Source organism: Musa acuminata, chromosome BXJ3-7, assembly GCF_036884655.1.
Source record: "Musa acuminata AAA Group cultivar baxijiao chromosome BXJ3-7, Cavendish_Baxijiao_AAA, whole genome shotgun sequence".
Classification (NCBI taxonomy): domain Eukaryota; kingdom Viridiplantae; phylum Streptophyta; class Magnoliopsida; order Zingiberales; family Musaceae; genus Musa; species Musa acuminata.
In genome coordinates, this window is record NC_088355.1 from 3,774,058 (window position 1) to 3,792,523 (window position 18,466).

At 38.1% G+C, this 18,466-nt stretch overlaps 2 protein-coding genes across 8 annotated transcripts; one reads left to right on the top strand and one right to left on the bottom strand.

Moving 5' to 3' along the window:
- Positions 1-235: 235 nt before the first annotated feature.
- Positions 236-5,497, bottom strand: LOC135643509 (uncharacterized membrane protein At1g16860-like). Of its 7 annotated transcripts, none has more exons than XM_065160545.1 (6): positions 5,307-5,497; positions 4,344-4,445; positions 1,876-2,811; positions 1,312-1,467; positions 960-1,174; positions 236-689 (listed from the first exon to the last, which is right to left on the bottom strand). In XM_065160545.1, the coding sequence occupies exons 3-6, from the start codon at positions 2,761-2,763 to the stop codon at positions 497-499; spliced, it is 1,452 nt and encodes a 483-aa protein (XP_065016617.1). In that variant the 5' UTR covers positions 2,764-2,811; positions 4,344-4,445; positions 5,307-5,497; the 3' UTR covers positions 236-496. The 7 variants fall into 7 exon arrangements, with proteins under 7 accessions (XP_065016617.1, XP_065016613.1, XP_065016614.1 ...); XM_065160541.1 differs by having other exon boundaries at positions 1,876-2,896; positions 5,307-5,496; XM_065160542.1 differs by having other exon boundaries at positions 1,876-2,896; positions 4,336-4,445; positions 5,307-5,496.
- Positions 5,498-11,412: 5,915 nt separating this feature from the next.
- On the top strand, positions 11,413-17,554 carry LOC135642427 (putative clathrin assembly protein At5g57200). Its single transcript, XM_065158565.1, has 15 exons — positions 11,413-11,537; positions 11,702-11,771; positions 12,067-12,164; positions 12,881-13,019; positions 13,117-13,244; positions 13,333-13,425; positions 13,557-13,607; positions 14,267-14,332; positions 14,426-14,491; positions 14,660-14,740; positions 15,231-15,311; positions 16,140-16,307; positions 16,394-16,469; positions 16,660-16,778; positions 17,018-17,554. Exons 1-15 carry the CDS (start codon positions 11,457-11,459, stop codon positions 17,411-17,413), a joined length of 1,713 nt encoding a protein of 570 aa, XP_065014637.1. The 5' UTR covers positions 11,413-11,456; the 3' UTR covers positions 17,414-17,554.
- Positions 17,555-18,466: the final 912 nt, after the last annotated feature.

Below are 18,466 nucleotides of genomic sequence, written 5' to 3' on the forward strand. Positions count from 1 at the left end.
CATAAAGTTGATGCTTCTTTTTCTTAGCCATATCAACTACCTTTCCACCTGTTATGTTCAGTGAAGTCAGTGAAACAAAAGTACTTGAACAGCCATACTGATAAGCCATTCTGTTCCTGTTGAGATACTAACTTCATTTCACAATTCAATGCAAAATTGCCATCGATTGAACACTTTTGAATCTCATAAGAGCGAAAGAAAAAGAAATAGTTTGAATGGAAATGAGAACAACCAATTATACATGAACTGATCCAATTTACTTGAATAACAACAGAATGATACAGTAGGTGTTGCTCAGTTTTCCCTTCAAACAACACAATTATCCACTAAGCCATCTTAAAAATTTATCTAGGTTTAATTAAACAAAAGGGGGTAAAGACAAAGCTATACAAGCTCAAGATATTAGGCCATGATCGATCACAATGTCATATACTGCCAAAGCTAACAACAGAGATGGCATAAATAATATCTAATATTTTGACACCAATTATGTCCATTATACCGGTATGACATCAACATTTGAAGTGTCTTCACATCTCAATATTATTCCGTCGAGGCTTGATGGAACTATGCACTTCGCCCACTGGCATCCTGTGGAGAAGGGCTCAGAAGGAGGAACTATCATTAGAACATTCTCATTCTTTTGGACGATCCCCATTACACTCACGGTGCTGCCCTCTTTGACATAACTGCAGTAAATTGATTTAAGTAGTTAACCGAATGAACCTTGTGCAAAGATTTATTTGTTTCTCTCATTAGAGTGCCGATGATTAATGAGAAACATTAGACATACAAAGAGAACCAGATGGGAAGAAAAATATTCCAACCATAACAGAAAATTGTCTATCTAACCAAGAAATACAATCCTAGCATCTTCCTTATTTCTACTGCAGAAAGCACAGACAGAAGAAACATTTTTTTTATTTGATAAATGTTAGCAATTAAACATCTCAGATTACCCTTCTTTCAGGCGCATCACCATGCGGTCATCACTGGAAAGGTTCCTCTCTTGCAACCACCTGAGAAATTCAGGAGACAAGTCCATGTTGTTTGGGTTGACGTCGATAACAATAGACTCATCGACATATGGGGTCACCTTAGAACCATAACCAGCTTTGACCAGAGCTCTCAATCCCGATTGAAAATCAGATATGTAAAAGTCTACCACATGCCTCTGCCAAAGTTTCATATAAGAAGAATGTGACGGTTAGGTCAAAGTAATCATATGATACTAAAGCTTGTGCGCTTGTCGTTTAGTCTAAAAATTCCATATTTGTTTATAAAATTCAGCTAATTAGAAAAGTGGCATACCTCCATTGATCTTAATCCCCAGGTAAAACATCGACGCTGGGAATTGGCAGTCCTTGAGTCCCAGCCCCTGTATTCATATAGACCAGTGGATGTGTACACACATCTGGGGACCTTATGATATGATGACTCGAGTGGAAAGTTTCCACACGTAACAACCTGCAAAATGCTTAAGTTAAAAATACCAACTAGCTCGACAATTAAGAGTGAAACTAAGAGGAAGAGGGGTAGACAAGCAATAAAAAACATACGATATATGTTTAACAATCAGTAGTATATTAAAAGAAAGGTTACAACTCAACCAAGAAAGACTTTTTCAGCAATGTTTCTCCACATATTAATCAGTTGACAGAAGCTCCATGGACCAGAAGAAGTACTAATTAAACCTTTGATTATGTAACAGATATTCCAAAACATGCTCGAGCTCACAACCAGTTTGAAGAGGACTACTTGCAAATATTTTAAAGCAATTATTTGTGTATCTTCAGAAAGAAAAATAGTAACTATAGATTTATTTACTCCTTAGATGGGTTTTAGACAACCAGCAATGGTGCTCAAGTTACATACCCCGGAGACCTTGACATACTGCCCGTCCTTTGCATTTCGCAGATCAGCATCAGGATACTGGGCAATGAATCCTACAATTGCTCTTCGTCCAAAACAAGTATTCCAAAAGGAAAGCACAATGACAACTCCAAATATGGTTACGACAACAATAAGAAGAATGGCATTTTGAACAGCACCAAGAATGAAGCCACCTGCAATAAACCCCATCACAAACAACAAAATGACAGACCAAAGGATAGGCTTAGGCAAGCTCCCCTTGAACAAATAATCATTCTCCTGAGTGAGATTAGTGACAGCTTGGTTATGAACAATGGAGGTGCTATGTGGCTTCATTGACTTAGTAGAATCCAGAGAACCTGATACTTTCCGAGGGGCTCCAGATGAATTAAGTGGCCCAGAAGATATTGGCCCCGAAGTGATGAGACCTGTAGTTGGCAGTACCGGTGGAAGAGGGCCAGAGTTTTGGCGAGCCATTGGGGTGACACCTCCAGATTGAGGCCCAGATGACTTTTTAACTGAATCCCCATGTCTAAGCGGGCCAGAGTTAGATTTCTGCCTACCAGAACCACCAGTGACAAATGAAGAACCAGAACCTGGGGCTGCATAAGAAGACTGCCCAGGGCCATTAGGCATGATAGGCCCTGAGTGGGAAGCAGCACCTCCAAATGATCGATTTCTTGAAGGGGTATTACTAAGAGGCCCAGATTTTCTGGATTTTTCCACATGAAGATCAAACATCTTCCCTAGTTCCCCAGATTTTTTAATATCTCCACCTGTATATGGCATGGCTGTGGAGCAAATCACTGGAGGCTTCTCCTTGGGTTGCTCAGGTCGGCCTGAAACATAGAGGCCATTGCTGAGCTGGTGCGATGGGAATCTGGAACCCATTAGACTTCAAATGGCTTGACAGATCTTGGCAGGGCTGAAGACATATATCTATTGTAATCCACAGGGATCAGCACTCATGATGAGGAAAAAGTTGCAAGTTAAGTGCAATTCCACAATTTATACCTCAAGCGCTCTGTTAAAATACTAAGAAACCATGTCAGAGATCAAGAATGCATTTTCAGACACACTCTTTTACATGCATTGTTTAGTTAGAAATTCTACAGATTAAAAAAAGGAATGCAGTACATAAACAAATCAATTGAAATCCCAAGCCCATATTAGTATTAATGGAAAACAGCAAAATTTGATGCTACTCTTGGCAATAATAGCAAAATCTAAGTATCAATCCTTAAGACTGTGAAGTAGTCATACTTGGTTTCTGTTGGTATAATACTCATTTCTACTACTACCTTTCTTAACAAGACAAAGACAAGTACCTAGGAATTTAATGTTCCTCCAAGAGTGTTAATTGCCTGAGGTGATTGACGGTTATCCATAGCAAATTGAGGATCAGACAACAAAAGTACTTCAAATCTGAACTTTTTTGCAAGAAAATTTCAAGAATATTGAGTCAATGGCTGGAAAAATAAATTATTTATAAAGTATATTTCCCTTACACTGAGTTACATTAGAAATAGGACTAACTAACCAAAACATGTAGCAATAACAAGGCAAACAAAGTAAAGGTCTCGTTCAAACTCATTTGTCCAATTTGGGAAGCAAAATAAACCAAGGATCATGGAAACAAAAACTTTCTAGAGAAGAAATGATTAAAAATGATAAAAAAAAGCTCTTAACTAGAGAAATAAGCTGATGATTGCAACTCTAGACCTATAAAAGTGAATTTCATGCATTTGAAAATTATCCATACTAGAACCTCATTTTTCTTTTTCTTTTTTTTTTGCAAATGGTAAGTAGTGAGGATGGGATTTGATCCTTAGACCTTGCTATCAAATAGTCAAAGTCTTAACCAGCTAACTTCAAAATATTTTGTAAACCATGTTAGGTGTCTCCAACTAGAAATAGTAATATGACAAAGAACAGAGATCAGGAAACTAAAAGTTGAGGATGATAAGTGATAACCTACTCAAGCAATGATATTAAATCTGCCAAAAGTTGTGTGAATTCTGTTTTCCATCATGTGATCTAATAACAATGTCACATGGAATGGAGATGACATAGAAGACCCTCCCCTGACCAGCCTCGAGTAGTTAGTAGTTTCTATGTCCTTGTGCGTTCCTTCAATCTTCCAATTCAAACTGGCTTTGGTTTCAAACTTCCATGGCACTATTATGCCTGTACTGATTATGCCCCCAATTCAAAAATTTATCAATAGCTCTAGAAAAACACAGGTGAAGTTAAGAGAAAAATATTCCATGCTCAATAGCATCGTTTTGTGATTACTCCAATTTCACAGTTGATCTCCTTCAGTAATATATGCACCTCCAGTTAATTCAGCACATAAGGCATCTCATCTCAATACGTTGATTGCCTTTTATCTATTCAACTTTAACATTTAGTTTAATTTCTTTCTTTAGATCCTATAGGTCAAAAACAGAGATTGGAACTTACAAGCTCACCTTGAAACCTACATCTGAAGACGAGAGCTAGAAATCATGCAGAAGAAATTGAGGTTATACAGGAGTTTCGCTAAAATCAAGGGTATTATATCAAATAGTGACCTGAAACAATGAAAAGACTAAGTCAAATTCACTGACATATTCAACAAGCAGAGATCAAATGAATATTCAGGTCTTAGATTGCAGCGCTAAAAAATTTCTGCAAGTCCATTTAGACTATCTAAGGTCACATAGACCGGAAGGCAGATAAATGGATTTAAAAAGATAAAAATGCTAATAGGGACATCTCAATGTCCAATCCAATAATAGAATTCTTTGCTCTTGTATGAAACTTCAGATTCTTGCTAACTTCATTAATTTTTCCAATGCCCATAAAACGAAATACAGATTCCACTGTAACGTGCACAAATTTAGAATCTAACATAAAGCAACATACATGGGTGAAAGATGTCAGAAAAAGAACTGGCCCCTTTTTAAAAAAAATCTCTAAAATCAAGATAAAGATCTCGAATTTGCATTTCCACTCTGTACACTCCCATCTCTAACAAGTTCCAATGCTAACCATCACTAACAAAACTGCAATTTTTTTCCAATTTATTTTTATTCCAAAAAATTGAAGCAAAATTCCCCCACAGAAAAAAAAAAAGGGAAAAGAAAAACAGATCCAGTGACAAGGAAAAGCTACCAACGAGACAAAGGAAACAACTTTCCGCTACCTACGAACACGCTAAATGAATTTAAGCAACCAATTCGGGCCCAAATCAATCCCCGCCCGATGCCCATCTCCACCGCGGAGGAAACCAAATTCGGATCCAAATCTCGTTCCAACTCTACCAAAAGAAGACCGAACTCGTTCCCACTCACTCAGATCTAAAACCAGAGTGGGGAACAGACCCGCACTCGCCATTCTACCCCGAGCTCGGCGAGACTCGAAGTGCCAATGCCGCAATAAACGATCCATACCTCAGAAAAAAGCGGGAGTAGCGCGAGTTGGGCGGATCAGAAGCACGCAAGAGATGGGGTTCAAGCTGCTACGGAGCCTGCAAGGAGAGTGGCCAAACCAAAGTGAGCATGGAGCGAGAAGGAGGAATCAAAGAAATAGCAACAGGAGAGGAAGATGGAAGAACAGGCAGCGTCTCTCTCTCCTCCTCCTCCTCCCACCCCAACTCTTAATTGCAGTGAATCTCTTAGACAAAATGACCGTAGTAGCCCTAGGTTAATTAACATGTCTTGAGAATCTCCATGCATGCATCCATAATATAATTAGTATAATTAGTTAATTAATTTCAAGTGAAAATATGACACGTGCATTGTAGAGATGTTGGACTCCGATCCGACTCGAGTCTCGAGGCGTAAATAATGATTAAAAATAATATTCAACAAAGACGATCACTAAAGGAAAAGAAAAAATATGAAGATAAATGTGACCATGTCTTTGAATTAAAAAAAATATAATATTTTTTTAAAAAAATAGACATTCGAAATTGAAAATTAATGTAAATTTCAGCATGGGAGGAGTCTCATTAAAACCTGGGTGTCATCCTGCCATAAAAATCTAGCAGTTCATCAAATCGAAAGAATTATCGACGTCATCATCATTCACACGTTCCTGCATGCCGACACCCACGAAAAAAAAAACAAAAGATTATAAAAACATGCTCAATCTATTACGCTAATCATCATGGAAAACGGGGTCAGAGAGACAAGAGAACATGTGGATTGAAATCATTGATAGCGAGAGAGAGAGAGAGAGAGAAAGTTACCGCCTGTGTTTAAATTAGGATGACGAATCACATTTTGCTGCTTACCCGATGGAGATGCCCATTGGTTGCAGCTACACACAACTGCCTTGCGGTGTGTACTGGCAAACTGTATGTGCTGCCTTTTGGTTGTGTTGTGACGTCCCATCACTCGTTCTCGGGGCACATGACGATGTGATCCACCGCGACAGGCAGCGAGGAGACGCTCCCAGATGCCAACAACCTCGTGTCATCTTCATCACATGGATGGGAGGGAATGAGCCAGCTGCACTCTAAAATTTGTCATCTGCATGTGGCCCTCGTAAATCGAGGTGTCCAATCCCTTCTATCTTTGCATGGAAGAGGATCCCAGCTGATGACATGATTGTTTTGGACGAGGCAAATCTGATATGCAACCATCACTCTTGGCTTCATCAATGTCAAAGGACTCAGGGCACCAGGCAAAACTCCAGCTGGTATTCTCATCACGGCGACGAGGGATCATTTCATGTGGCACAAGCGACGAGCATCTATCTGAATTGGGATTCTTCGGAGCTGAGCCTTCATCACTATGCGCTACGGTGCTGCTTGTCACGAGTTGGCTCCAACTGAGGATTCATAGCATCACGGCTCCTGCGATGCAGTGTATGCCTTGCCTGCACAGGGTGAAGAGGATAATAGTTAGTCAGCAATTTAATAGTAAAGCGACTCAGGATCATCAATTGTCCAGTTCATTCATCAAAGATAATTTTGTACCAGTAGACATATAATATTATTATGCAAATTCATCAAGCATAAGTGGTTTTGCATCACGTGAAGAAATTTCAATGATAATTTAAAACTTTAAAAGGAAACCCTAATCCATAGTCTTGGCAAACAAAACACCAAGTATAGACTGATTTTGGCATCTATCCATGTGACGCTTCAATTTAGTCGCACATTGAACATGTGAGGATGAATATGATTGTACATATGACTAGATGTATATATTACTAGTAACTCAGGTTTAAAACATTCTGGGCCATCTGTTTTTATACCTATCAAGGGTCAGATGCTGGTTAATCATTCTTATCTCTTCTAGTTCAAAATTGATAAGAGGAAACCATTTGTTACTCGATATTCCACACCATTGTTATCGAGAAAACAACTCCACATTGCTTCTGTCTGCAAAACATCATTATTAATTACACGATGTAAAAGTTGGGAAACAGCAGAACTAATTGACGAGTTCAGGAGATATGGATGAAAGAAAGCAGGCAGAAAGATGGCATGTATTGTTTGCAGGCTTAAACGGAAATTGAATTTGTTTATAAAGCAAGACCATTGTTGTTTCAGTCAAAAAACACATGCTTACCAGAGATTTTAATCTTTTAAAACTGTTTACAGATTTAATTAAAAAAAAAACTACTTTCAGTTATAATTACATATATTCAAGCCTACAAATTAGAATACTAAGATAGCAACCTCCTTTGGAAGTGAGAGCCACAAGGTTGCCCCCCATGAGCAATGATTTAGACATCTGTATTTGTCTTTGTTCTAGTTCCCATATAAGTTGCAACAACTTCTGATACAACCAAAGGGGTCAGATCACTGATATCTGAGCATTAGATCAAGCAAAACAAACAAACTACGGAGTTGTTGAGAGCAGTATGCCCTGTTGAACTTCACATTTTCAAAATGTTTCTTGTCCTACAATGACTAGAACTTCAGACATGCATGGAAAATTTCACCAACTTCTTGCAAAGCTGATCCTATCTAGTTAGTTCACAACATACCTAAATAAAAACAAATGTGTTTTAAGTATTTTTATTTATATAGTTCCAACTGTACACAATAACATATTTAATACAATGCAGTTACGGCTGCTAGTTCTGCAGTGGTCTTTCCTTCTTAAATCATCCGAGCATTCTGATCTCTCTCTCCCCTATTGTGTAGATTGAACATGTTATGCAAACTCTTTTCTTGTCTTACCTCTCTTAAGTCCAATATTTTCCTTTTTACAGGCCCTTGAATGAGGTTTGTTGCTTGTAGAAATCTAGAACCAGAGCAAAGGGAACTACATAAGTTCTCCATAGCAACCCTTACATTCACAATTGCTGCATCACTTTCTCATGCTGCCAACTTTCGAAAACAAACCTTTCTCCATGAACATATATTGATTTTCCTAATTTACTCCTTACATATAAAAGTATCACATAACCATATACATTATATTCTTACAACAAGGCTCCAATACGACCATTTAATTGGTCATACAATATGCTAACCACTGGACTCTACACATATGTTACTTTCAGGTACTCTGCACCTAATCTTGACCTCTCAACGGACCTGGCTGCTATATTTTAATCTCCATTGACTGCATAATATTGATCAGTTCTTGTATACTACTACAACTTAGTTTCTTCAATTTCAGGTTTTAACCTTAGAATTTCTTTTAGCAAGCTGCTTCATAATTTTTGAACTTTATCATGCTCATTTCACGAGCTCACACTGCATCCTCACCCTGACATCAGAAGTTTCTTGCAAAAGGTCCAGCTAGAAAACCATATTAACAGATTGTTTCTTCACTTTAGCTAGAGGTACTTATCTTGAACATAGTTTTAGCAAACCAGTTTCCATATCCATACCGCTAATCTAATGAGCCAAGACATAGCACAACGAACATTTGATCACAAAAACTTGGCAAAATTTACCTTACACTTGAAAGGTTCATGTAAAATGAGCATACCAGATTGCAAATCCCAACATTGATCTGTACCAAAAATTCATTTCCATTAAAAAGGAGTAACAATGTTAGGAGAAAAGATAATGTCCAGACACAAAATTTTAAAATCTCAAGGTTTAAATTCTCTTTCATGATAGAAACTTAGTGTTGATCATGATTGATTCTTGAAAAGCAGGCACAATGAGCTCCTTACAGTTAAATTAAGTACTTCAAGGGCATATCCAAACTGTGTAAAATTAAATGCTTACAATTAGGAATGTCACAGGTCATGATGAGTTGGGTATAACAGAAGGCAAAGTCTCTTGAGGTTGTTCATCCATGATGTGCGTAACAGAAACTACAAGAAAATATACATAATATTAATTCAAAAAACAATTTCCTTGAATTCCTCATCTTTAGTAGCATGAAAAAGGAAAAAAGGCCACCATTCCTATGTAATGGAAATGAGTTACTTTGTTTATGAGATTAAAATTCTTCCTTGCTAGCCCAGTGCAAGCAAAAGGGGGGGGGGGGGGGTGGGAATCATAGAATGAAACAGTAAAAATATATCCTTTCATCAAATTGATTAAATCTTCTTGAAAATTTGCTTTGTCACTAGTCTTGTTCTTCTGCCAAATAAAACAAAGCTTACCATAGCTTGTTCTCCTAAGCCAATTATCTCTACTTTCTTGCATCATGTTCTTGTCCCATTTACTATGGCTTCTAAAGATATGGTGCAAGCACAAAGCTGCATCATTTTTCACCTTTGAAGCCACAAATTGATCAACTAGGGTTTTCATCTGCAAGACTGCAATTTTTGTGATAAATATTACATGAGGCATCATGGAAGTTGACAACACAATCAAGTACCCAACATTATTAGGCAAGCATTTCCACGAGGTCTTCCAAAAGGCTGGCCATCTATATGAAAGCCATGAGGTAAGCATTTAGTGGCAACGATTCTCGCAACATCAATGAGCTACATAATCTCAATGATTAATATCGGTCTCATTAGACTAATGTTGGCCAAATTCAACATTTAAGCTATCTCTTTAATGCATCGGGGAAGGGCATCCATCATTGCTGGTGCATTGGGTTTCCTGACCTTTTTATGTATAAACGAGGTATATAAAATGATCTTTGCAATTGTTCCCTTTGCAAACGCATTTACTCTCCCCAGCTCCTATGTGCTAAGCGTTTACTACTTTCTTTCTCGATCTTATCTAAATCAGAAAAATCTCAGGGAGTCAATTTCTGGTGCCTCTTCTATCACTTGCAGATTAGATTATCAAGCCTCAAGATGTAATCCAAGCAGGTATACACCAGTTGGAACTATTCCCTACACACGCGGCCAAAATTGCCCGGCTTCCAGACAAATAAAAAGAGCATCCTCAACTTCAATAGCTTCGTGATCAAACTAGAATCTCATGCGCAGAGAAGAATGTAATCGCCAAATATGAAGTCTCACCATATTCCCCCTTCATCTTTGAACTATTTTCGTTGAATCTATGTATACTATCTTCTGATCAGCCTGCTCGGTAAAAGAGTCAAGCACTCTAAAATCCCTCTCCAACATCGTATCTTAATCTCATGTGTTTTAGCTCTGCAAATTCCATTCGCTTTCAGCAAACCGAACGCGATCACACGACTAGACCTCGAAATCGGCTAGACAAAACCTAGAACCCGTTTTGTAGTCTTAAAACAAGTCAGGTGCAAAGGCAGTGGGGTATCGGGGGGGGACCTGAAGAAGCTGAGACGGGTTAGCAGCGGACTTAGTCTGAGATGGATTGCTTCTGCTGGTGCTCCGGGAGGGTTCCCTGCTCTGTGATGACAACAAGATAGGAGAAGGCCATACCGCGGAAGAAGACATGATTGGGCAACTGGATCGAGCTCTTTTTGATCTAGCGGCCCACCGCCTGGTCCGCATTCCCGGTGATCCTCAAACCCTAGCTTCTTTGTCATCTTTGCCTTTCGAGAACAGAGCATGATGAAGGAGAGAGGCGGGAAAAGGTCTTCTACCGCATAGGAATACGGTGCGGAATCAAGTTAGAACCGTCAGATGTACCATGGACGATCCTGTCCGTTCGCCATGATGGTCGATCTCCGGCCGTTGTGAGACGACGGCCTCAGTCCTAGCTACTAAACTTACCCCCATTTTCTTTTAAATATGTAATTGGATGGAGAGGGGAACGGAGAGGCTGGAGGACAATAGCGAAAAAGAGGGATGATGTATATCAACTGCCTTGTGCGGAATCAAAACATCACCGTCGGATTAACTCAGGATGATCCTGTCCGTTCATCAATGGAGCCATGATGGTTAATCGCGGGCCAGTGCGGGGAAACGGCCTAATCTGTATATTAAACTCACTCCCTTTTTAAGCAAATATGTCACTCGATGCGGAGGACAAGAGAGAGTGTGGAGCGCACAATAGCAAAAAAGAGGGACGATGTATATCAACTGCCTTGTTATAGAGCCTAACAGCGAGTTTGGAGGAGAGAAAGGGGAGGAAGAAGAGAAGGCCCGAAGGTTTCGGGTGCTATAAAGCTCGCGGTTACGACTGGGTAAGAGATCGTCTCCTCTCTCTCTCTCTCCCTCTCGATCCTCCTTTTGGGGAGAGGCAAAGGTGGGGGGTCGGGACAGGAGAATTGGAGGTCGGGACGGGGTGGATGGGGACATGGCGGAAAGCCTACGGAGCCCTCAAGGATTCAACCAAGGTCGGGCTCGCCAAGGTCAACAGCGAATTCAAGGTTCGAAACCCTTCCCTGAATCTGAAAGATCTCATGCCCTTCTTCTTGCTCGAGTACTTTGCTTTCCGATTCGTACTAGCATTCATCAGATACCGAAGTGGTCGATGATGCTCTCTCTCTAAATCGTGTTTCTTCCATTGCTTCTTTGATTGATTTGTTGCAAGGATCTGGATGTTGCGATTGTGAAGGCTACGAATCATGTCGAATGCCCACCGAAGGAACGGCACGTGCGAAGTGAGTGAACTCGGCATGTATTCCAATTGAGTCATGTTTATTGGTTCATTTTGTTGGATAGATTTTGGAAATTTGGTTGTTTGTATACGTATCTACTTTAACAATCAGAACAATTGGAAAAAGATGGAATTTGAGATTCCATCTGGAAAAAGGTCCTTATAACATGAATAAAAAAAGAATTCAATATGAAATCCGTACTTGAACGAGGGTTCTTTTAGCTACTTGTTGAATTGGCCATTCTGTTTAGATGTCAAGATTGAGCAACATTTATTTTGAGCCTTGTTTCGTGTTCCAGAGATATTTGCTGCTACAGCTGCATCACGGCCACGAGCAGATGTAGCTTACTGCATATATGCACTTGGCAGGAGATTGTCCAAGACACGTAATTGGACGGTATGTAACATCCACATCCTTCGAAACATGTTATTACAAACTTAACTCTGATAACAAATTAATAATTTTTACGCTGAGCCTTATATTTGAGCTATCATGCTACTAAATTTACCATTTAATTTGATGTAAGATTGTATTGAACGAAAGCATGAGTATAGCATTATCTAATTCCAACTATCCTGTTAGTTCTCTTACTTTTAAGGTTATTCTGCTATCGTAGTGCCTCTGTTGTGTACATTACATGTTATTTACATTTTGTTCATTGTAAACATCAACGAATGCTGTAAGACATCAATAGCAATGTGGTTTATGATATGTTATCAACCATTGGATTACACAACCGAGTCCCTACGAACTTCCAAGGTTTCAAGTCCAGATTGACATGGTTGTTGAGCAAAAATGGAAGGCCAGAAGCTGCTGCCCGAAGTCGGAGATCAAGTCCATACGAGTAGCTGGAGGGTACAGCACAGAGTTCCATTTAACTTTGTCTTGCTATTTGTCATTAACAAAAGTTATAACAACTACATATATTCAAAGCATAACTGCAATATTTTACACAAATCATATTGTTTTTTATTTTTCCTTAGGAAAGGTATGAGGGAACATCCCATCCAACTTCATACTTGAAAGATATTGAGAATTCAGATTTGGTACTAGCTAATGGTTTGTAGATTTGTACTTCAAAATGACAATTAAGTCTTGATGAAATTTTACAGGTTGCTCTGAAAACATTGATAGTTATGCACAGGACACTGAGAGAGGGTGATCCTACATTCCGTGAGGAACTATTGAGTTACTCTCGTCGAGGAAGTGTTCTGCAGATATCCAACTTTAAGGATGATTCAGGTCCTCTAGGTTGGCTTCTCTCTCATCCTTCTAGAACGCCCACTATTGCTGGTTTAAGTAGGAAAATTTTGGTCCATTCATAATGCTCAGGGTTTCCTTCATGTAGCTTGGGATTGTTCTGCATGGGTAAGAACATATGCACTCTACCTAGAGGAGCGGCTTGAGTGTTTTAGGATCTTAAAATATGATATTGAAGCAGAACGACTGATGAAATCTCCACAGCATTCAGCTAAGGTCTCTTCCCATTGTCAAAATATTTTTACGATTTAAGAGGATCATAATTCTATTTTTGTGCATTTTTCTTTCCTTTATAAATTTCCAGGGACACAGCCGGACCAGAAGCTTATGCTGTCCGGATCTGTTGGAACAGTTGCCCGCTCTGCAACAGCTCCTGTTCCGCCTTATTGGTTGCCAAGTAAAATCAAATAGCAGTTGTTTCCCTCTATATGCTATTAGGAAATATGACAGTTATTTTTATTATGGCTATAACTTTATTTTCCACCATTGGTTCTACTGGACTTACTATATCAACTTCATATGTTGTAGCCTGAAGGAGCAGCATTTGGGAACTTTCTTGTTCAATACGCACTTGCTCTGGTGTGGTCTTTTTTTTTCCTTTGCTTTTATTTTTCTTGAGATTTTCTTTGATTACAGTTTTAGTGTATTTTTGGCAATCTATTTTATGCCGGTCTGTGGTTATCTGATTTCAAGAGTTAACATGACTGTGTTGCCATATATCTGCTTAAGTTTGTACTAGCATTATTTTTAATTATTTGAACATGATATTAAAATAACTAAGTCGAAATAACCTAGGAATGTAAAATTTATATAGTTCATGTGGGTAGTAATTGGTCTTCAGACAGAGTTTAGATGCCATATTTATTGTAAAATCTCTCTTGTAATTTTTCTGATAATGATAAATTCTGAAGCAGCAACTTCTTTGACCTTGGCTTGTATAGGATTCATAATGATTCATTCTAGTTGTTGTTTCTCTTATTATTTCTTATCATGCCTTTCACATTTTGAAGTATGTTATTAATTTCTTTATAATTACAAATTTTCTTTTTATTCATTAATGGTAACTATGTATATGAAGTATGAAGTAGACATGAAGGACTTGAATTTCTTTGAACTATTTGACATCCTCATTGGTGTCTGAACACTATCATAAACATTCTTAATGTATTATAGAACAAACAAATAGTTTCCCGAATATAAACATTAAGCTGATAGATATTTCCTGTTTTGTCACTTAGGTTTTGAAAGAGAGCTTCAAAATATATTGTGCAATCAATGATGGGATCATCAATCTGGTGGATATGGTACATTGACTTTATATTGTTACATTTTACACCTCTCGATCAACAGATAATCCAGTCACTCTACCTTGGTTTATCCAATTTCATCTTATGCAGTTCTTTGAGATGTCAAAATATGATGCCATCAAGGCCCTTGAAATATACAAAAGAGCTGGGCAGCAGGTATACATTGTTCTTTGCAAGGTCTCATACTTCTTGTCATAGACAACTAATTCTAAAAAGAATTATTTTTATGAAAAATAACAAAAACTAATTCTAAAAAGAAGAATTGCCGAAAATTAATTTTGACTGGAAGTGATTCTTAATGTATGTCTCTTCATTTTCCTGCAGGCAGAAGCTCTCTCGGAATTTTATGAAATCTGCAAACATTTGGAACTTGCCAGGAACTTTCAGTTCCCAACTCTGAGACAGGTTCTCTCATTATATCCACTTTATGAATAACTTACCATTTTACCAACTGAACTAGACAGTTTTAAACATCTAATACGGTTCATCAACAATTTGTCAAAACTACTGGTTATCAGAATATAAATTGTTGAAGCCTTTCACCTACCAGATTAAGCTGTTTGACGAATCAATAATGGATAAGATTTAACATGATATTATAGCTGGAGGTCCCAAGTTTAAGTCTCTATGCTTCATGAATTCTTTCCTATTTAATTTGAGTTCGACGAGTTGGACACACAGGCAAGAGGGAGCATTAGAATATAGATTACTAAATCTTGCTTCATCTATTAGCTTAAACTTTTTGAATATTAACACTAACCACTAACTGACATCGAATTATAAACTTGTGCTCATATTCCTGTTTAGGCATCTCAACGTTGACTTAGCCAACTGGATACTCCTAGCTACACAAATTTTCCTACTAATGATGCGTTTTTTATCTATATTTTCTTAGCCACCTACTTCATTTCTTGCAACAATGGAAGAATACATCAGAGAAGCACCTGGGATTGGTTCTATTTCAAGTAAGAAGCTGGTGAGTGCAATTAAGTTTTCAGGATATGCTTGCATTGGTTCTCTATGTTGCTAATAAAGTAGTCCTGTACAAGTAATTGCTTAAGAATTTTCCTTGCATTTTATAACCTGTGGAAAAAGAAGCTTGGTTGTCAGGCATATATGTGAAACAAAAAGAAGGACTATATGATCAATGGTTGTGATGCAATGTCATAGCTTTATGAACATCATATGGTAAATTGGATATGATGAGGCTAATTACCATCTGAATATTAAATGAGGACTCTATCTTAGCTCTCTTCTCCTCCTCCATTTTTATGGTGAAAAACATGTATTGACTATGACACTTAAAAATTGCTTGAGATTTCCTGCATGGCAGTTGAATTTTCAACTATTATTTTATGTATTTGCATAGGTTTTTCTTTCTTAAATGATCAGACTTTTAGTTATTTTGTAGCAAAAATTCTTCTATAATTTTAAATGGTTGGACAAAAATGATTGGTTGTTGATGTCTTTTATGATTCTTTTTTCAGAAAAGATGTTGAAATGGCACCGCCCTAATTCCATCTACTAGATGTAAAAAGAAAAAAAAGAAGAAAGAAGTAATCCAGTAAAAAGAAACAGTGAAAAGCCAAATAAAAAAAGTAGGAAACAAAAACAAGAAAAACTACCCAAGAACACAAGAATTTCCAATATCCTGCCAAAATATGAGCTCAAAATGCTGTAAAGGCTTGTGTAAAGTATAAACTATATGCACCTGAGAATGGCAGTCTCCCATATATTAGCTTTCTAATTGTGTTGTTTGGGAACTCTTAAATAAGTGTACTTATTGCTTATATGTTTAAACCAGGAATATGAAGAGAAGAACGAACCAACAGAAGATCAAGAAGAAGCCCCTCCTCCAGAGACTGAGAAACCAGAGGAAGATGAGAAGCAGCCACCTGAAGAGGAACAGCCACCAGAGCCTGAACCTATAATGGAGGCTGAACCCCAGCCAGCTACTATGGGGGACCTGTTGGTATGTTATGTGTATCCTTTTGTATATTTATTCCATGATGTGAATGCATTACGAAAATGATATGCATCTCTTATGTCGTCATGCAGGGCTTAGATGAAATAAATCCTGCTGCTGCTGAACTTGAGGAAAGTAACGCATTGGCTCTAGCCATCATTTCACCAGGTAGCCTAGTGTTCATTTTTCATGTCATAAGCACAGAAGAATATGATGTTATTATATTTCTGTGTCTAGAACAAGAATACTTTTCGAGATCATTGAAATTCTATACTATATCTGAGAAAAGTCACATGCTTCTCTGTGCTTTCATTGTTAAACCGTTGCAAGCAACCATAATAATTTATTTAAGTTGCAGGGAATGATACAAAGGCCTCAACAGCTCATGACTTGTTTGGAACTGATTCATCTGGATGGGAGTTAGCGTTGGTCACTACTCCAAGCAGCAACACCAGCCACTTGGTTGAGAGCCAACTGGTATATTCCTTATCTAGTTGCAGTCACACTTTGAGTTTTCATTGATCATCTACTCGTAGAGTCTACAGCGATTAAGAATTCTGTATCTGTAGGGAAATCATGTTCTTTGTTGTTCTACGTTTCCAGGTTGATTGTGGCTTCAAGATTTTAGCCAATTTCCTGCTCCTAAGCATTTAAAAGAATAGTGAAGGTAGATATGGCACATTCTAATTCACCTCCGTTACATTTCTGCTGCGCAGGCTGGTGGGTTCGACAGGCTTTTGCTCGAAAGCCTCTACGAAGATTCATCAAGGAGGCAACAAATTGCTGCGGCTTACTCCGGCGGCGGCATGGACGCCAATCCTTTCGACTTCGGAGATCCCTTCGCCATGTCGAACAGCATCGCGCCTCCACCAAGCGTGCAGATGGCCCTGATGGCACAGCAGCAACAGCAGCTGTATTATCAGCAGCAGCAGCTACAGCAACAGTACTACTCCCCGCAGCAGCAGCAGCAACAGCAGCAGATGATGATGATGATGGTGCCTTACCAGCCTCCATATCCTCAGCAGCAGATAAGCTCTGCCAATCCCTTCGGTGACCCATTTGCTGGCTTCCCACAGGGTTCAACCCCACAGGGCAATCAAAATCTTCTCTGAGGAGGCCATTTCCTCGCTCTTCTTGAACCGTATATCTTCCATCAAGGCATATGTGTTGGTGATTCAGGACACCAACTCATGTTATATGATTCTGTATACAAGCCCTATCTTTATTGTACCATTACCTATGTTAGATCCGACGACCAGTATGTTCTTCCATGGCAGCACGAACTGCATGTAGCAAACTCTGCATGCCGGGCGAGTTTAATTTATGACACGTGTAGCCTCGATTATTGCCCTCCAAGTCACATTATCCACTCATTAAGGAAGAATATACAAAATAAAGTACTCTTATTTGTTTATTATTTGAGCTTTTATAAATCGATTAGTGATGATTTGTTTATATACATGTTACGTTAAATCTCGTTGCCGGTTTGAGATGTTGAAGTCAATCGAGATCTTATTTTGCCTTTAAACAGTGTTAGGAAACGTTAAATCCTCTTGTTGTTATTTGATAAGTTGATTTGAAGTTAATTGAAATCGTCTTAAATTACTTCAACAAACAAACCCAATCGATACTTAAGTCCGTTAAAGAAATAAAGTATTAATAAAATGTTAAGAGTGTCTAGAGAGATCAATATTATGTGATGGAATATACCTTTTATAGTTTAATTTTTAAATCATTTTTATAGTTTGATGTTGAAGATAATTATATGCAACTATGATATGGTAATAAAGTCTAAGATACGAAATAATAACATTCATGATTGAAATATTGAGGATCCATCGTCAAAAGTGTCACGAAATATCGAGGTAACAATACATAGCGTCGAGATATTAATCACATAGTATTAAGGAGTCAATTACATAATTCATAACGAGGTATTTAGTCATATAACTCCCAATGAGATATCGATCATATTATTATTTTTCTACTCTCTCTAATAATATTTTTTGATAAATTATTAGCTTAAATTTAGATTCCTATTATTATTTATATTTAATTTTCATGATATTTTTCTTTCTTATTCTCTTAAGATAACCACTTCAATTAGATGTTTTGTTCGTGCACCTCCACGGACCAACCTGGCTAAATCAGGGTCACGCCTTGTC

Coding starts and splice junctions, on each gene's coding strand:
- LOC135643509 (XM_065160546.1), bottom strand. CDS start 2,763: ATGGGTTCCAGATTCCCATCGCACCAGCTCAGCAATGGCCTCTATGTT. Junction 1,175..1,311: donor GGGGATTAAGATCAATGGAG/GTATGCCACTTT, acceptor AAACTTTGGCAG/AGGCATGTGGTAGACTTTTA. Junction 690..959: donor GTGATGCGCCTGAAAGAAGG/GTAATCTGAGAT, acceptor AATTTACTGCAG/TTATGTCAAAGAGGGCAGCA.
- LOC135642427 (XM_065158565.1), top strand. CDS start 11,457: ATGGGGACATGGCGGAAAGCCTACGGAGCCCTCAAGGATTCAACCAAG. Junction 11,538..11,701: donor AGGTCAACAGCGAATTCAAG/GTTCGAAACCCT, acceptor ATTTGTTGCAAG/GATCTGGATGTTGCGATTGT. Junction 13,245..13,332: donor CTCCACAGCATTCAGCTAAG/GTCTCTTCCCAT, acceptor ATAAATTTCCAG/GGACACAGCCGGACCAGAAG.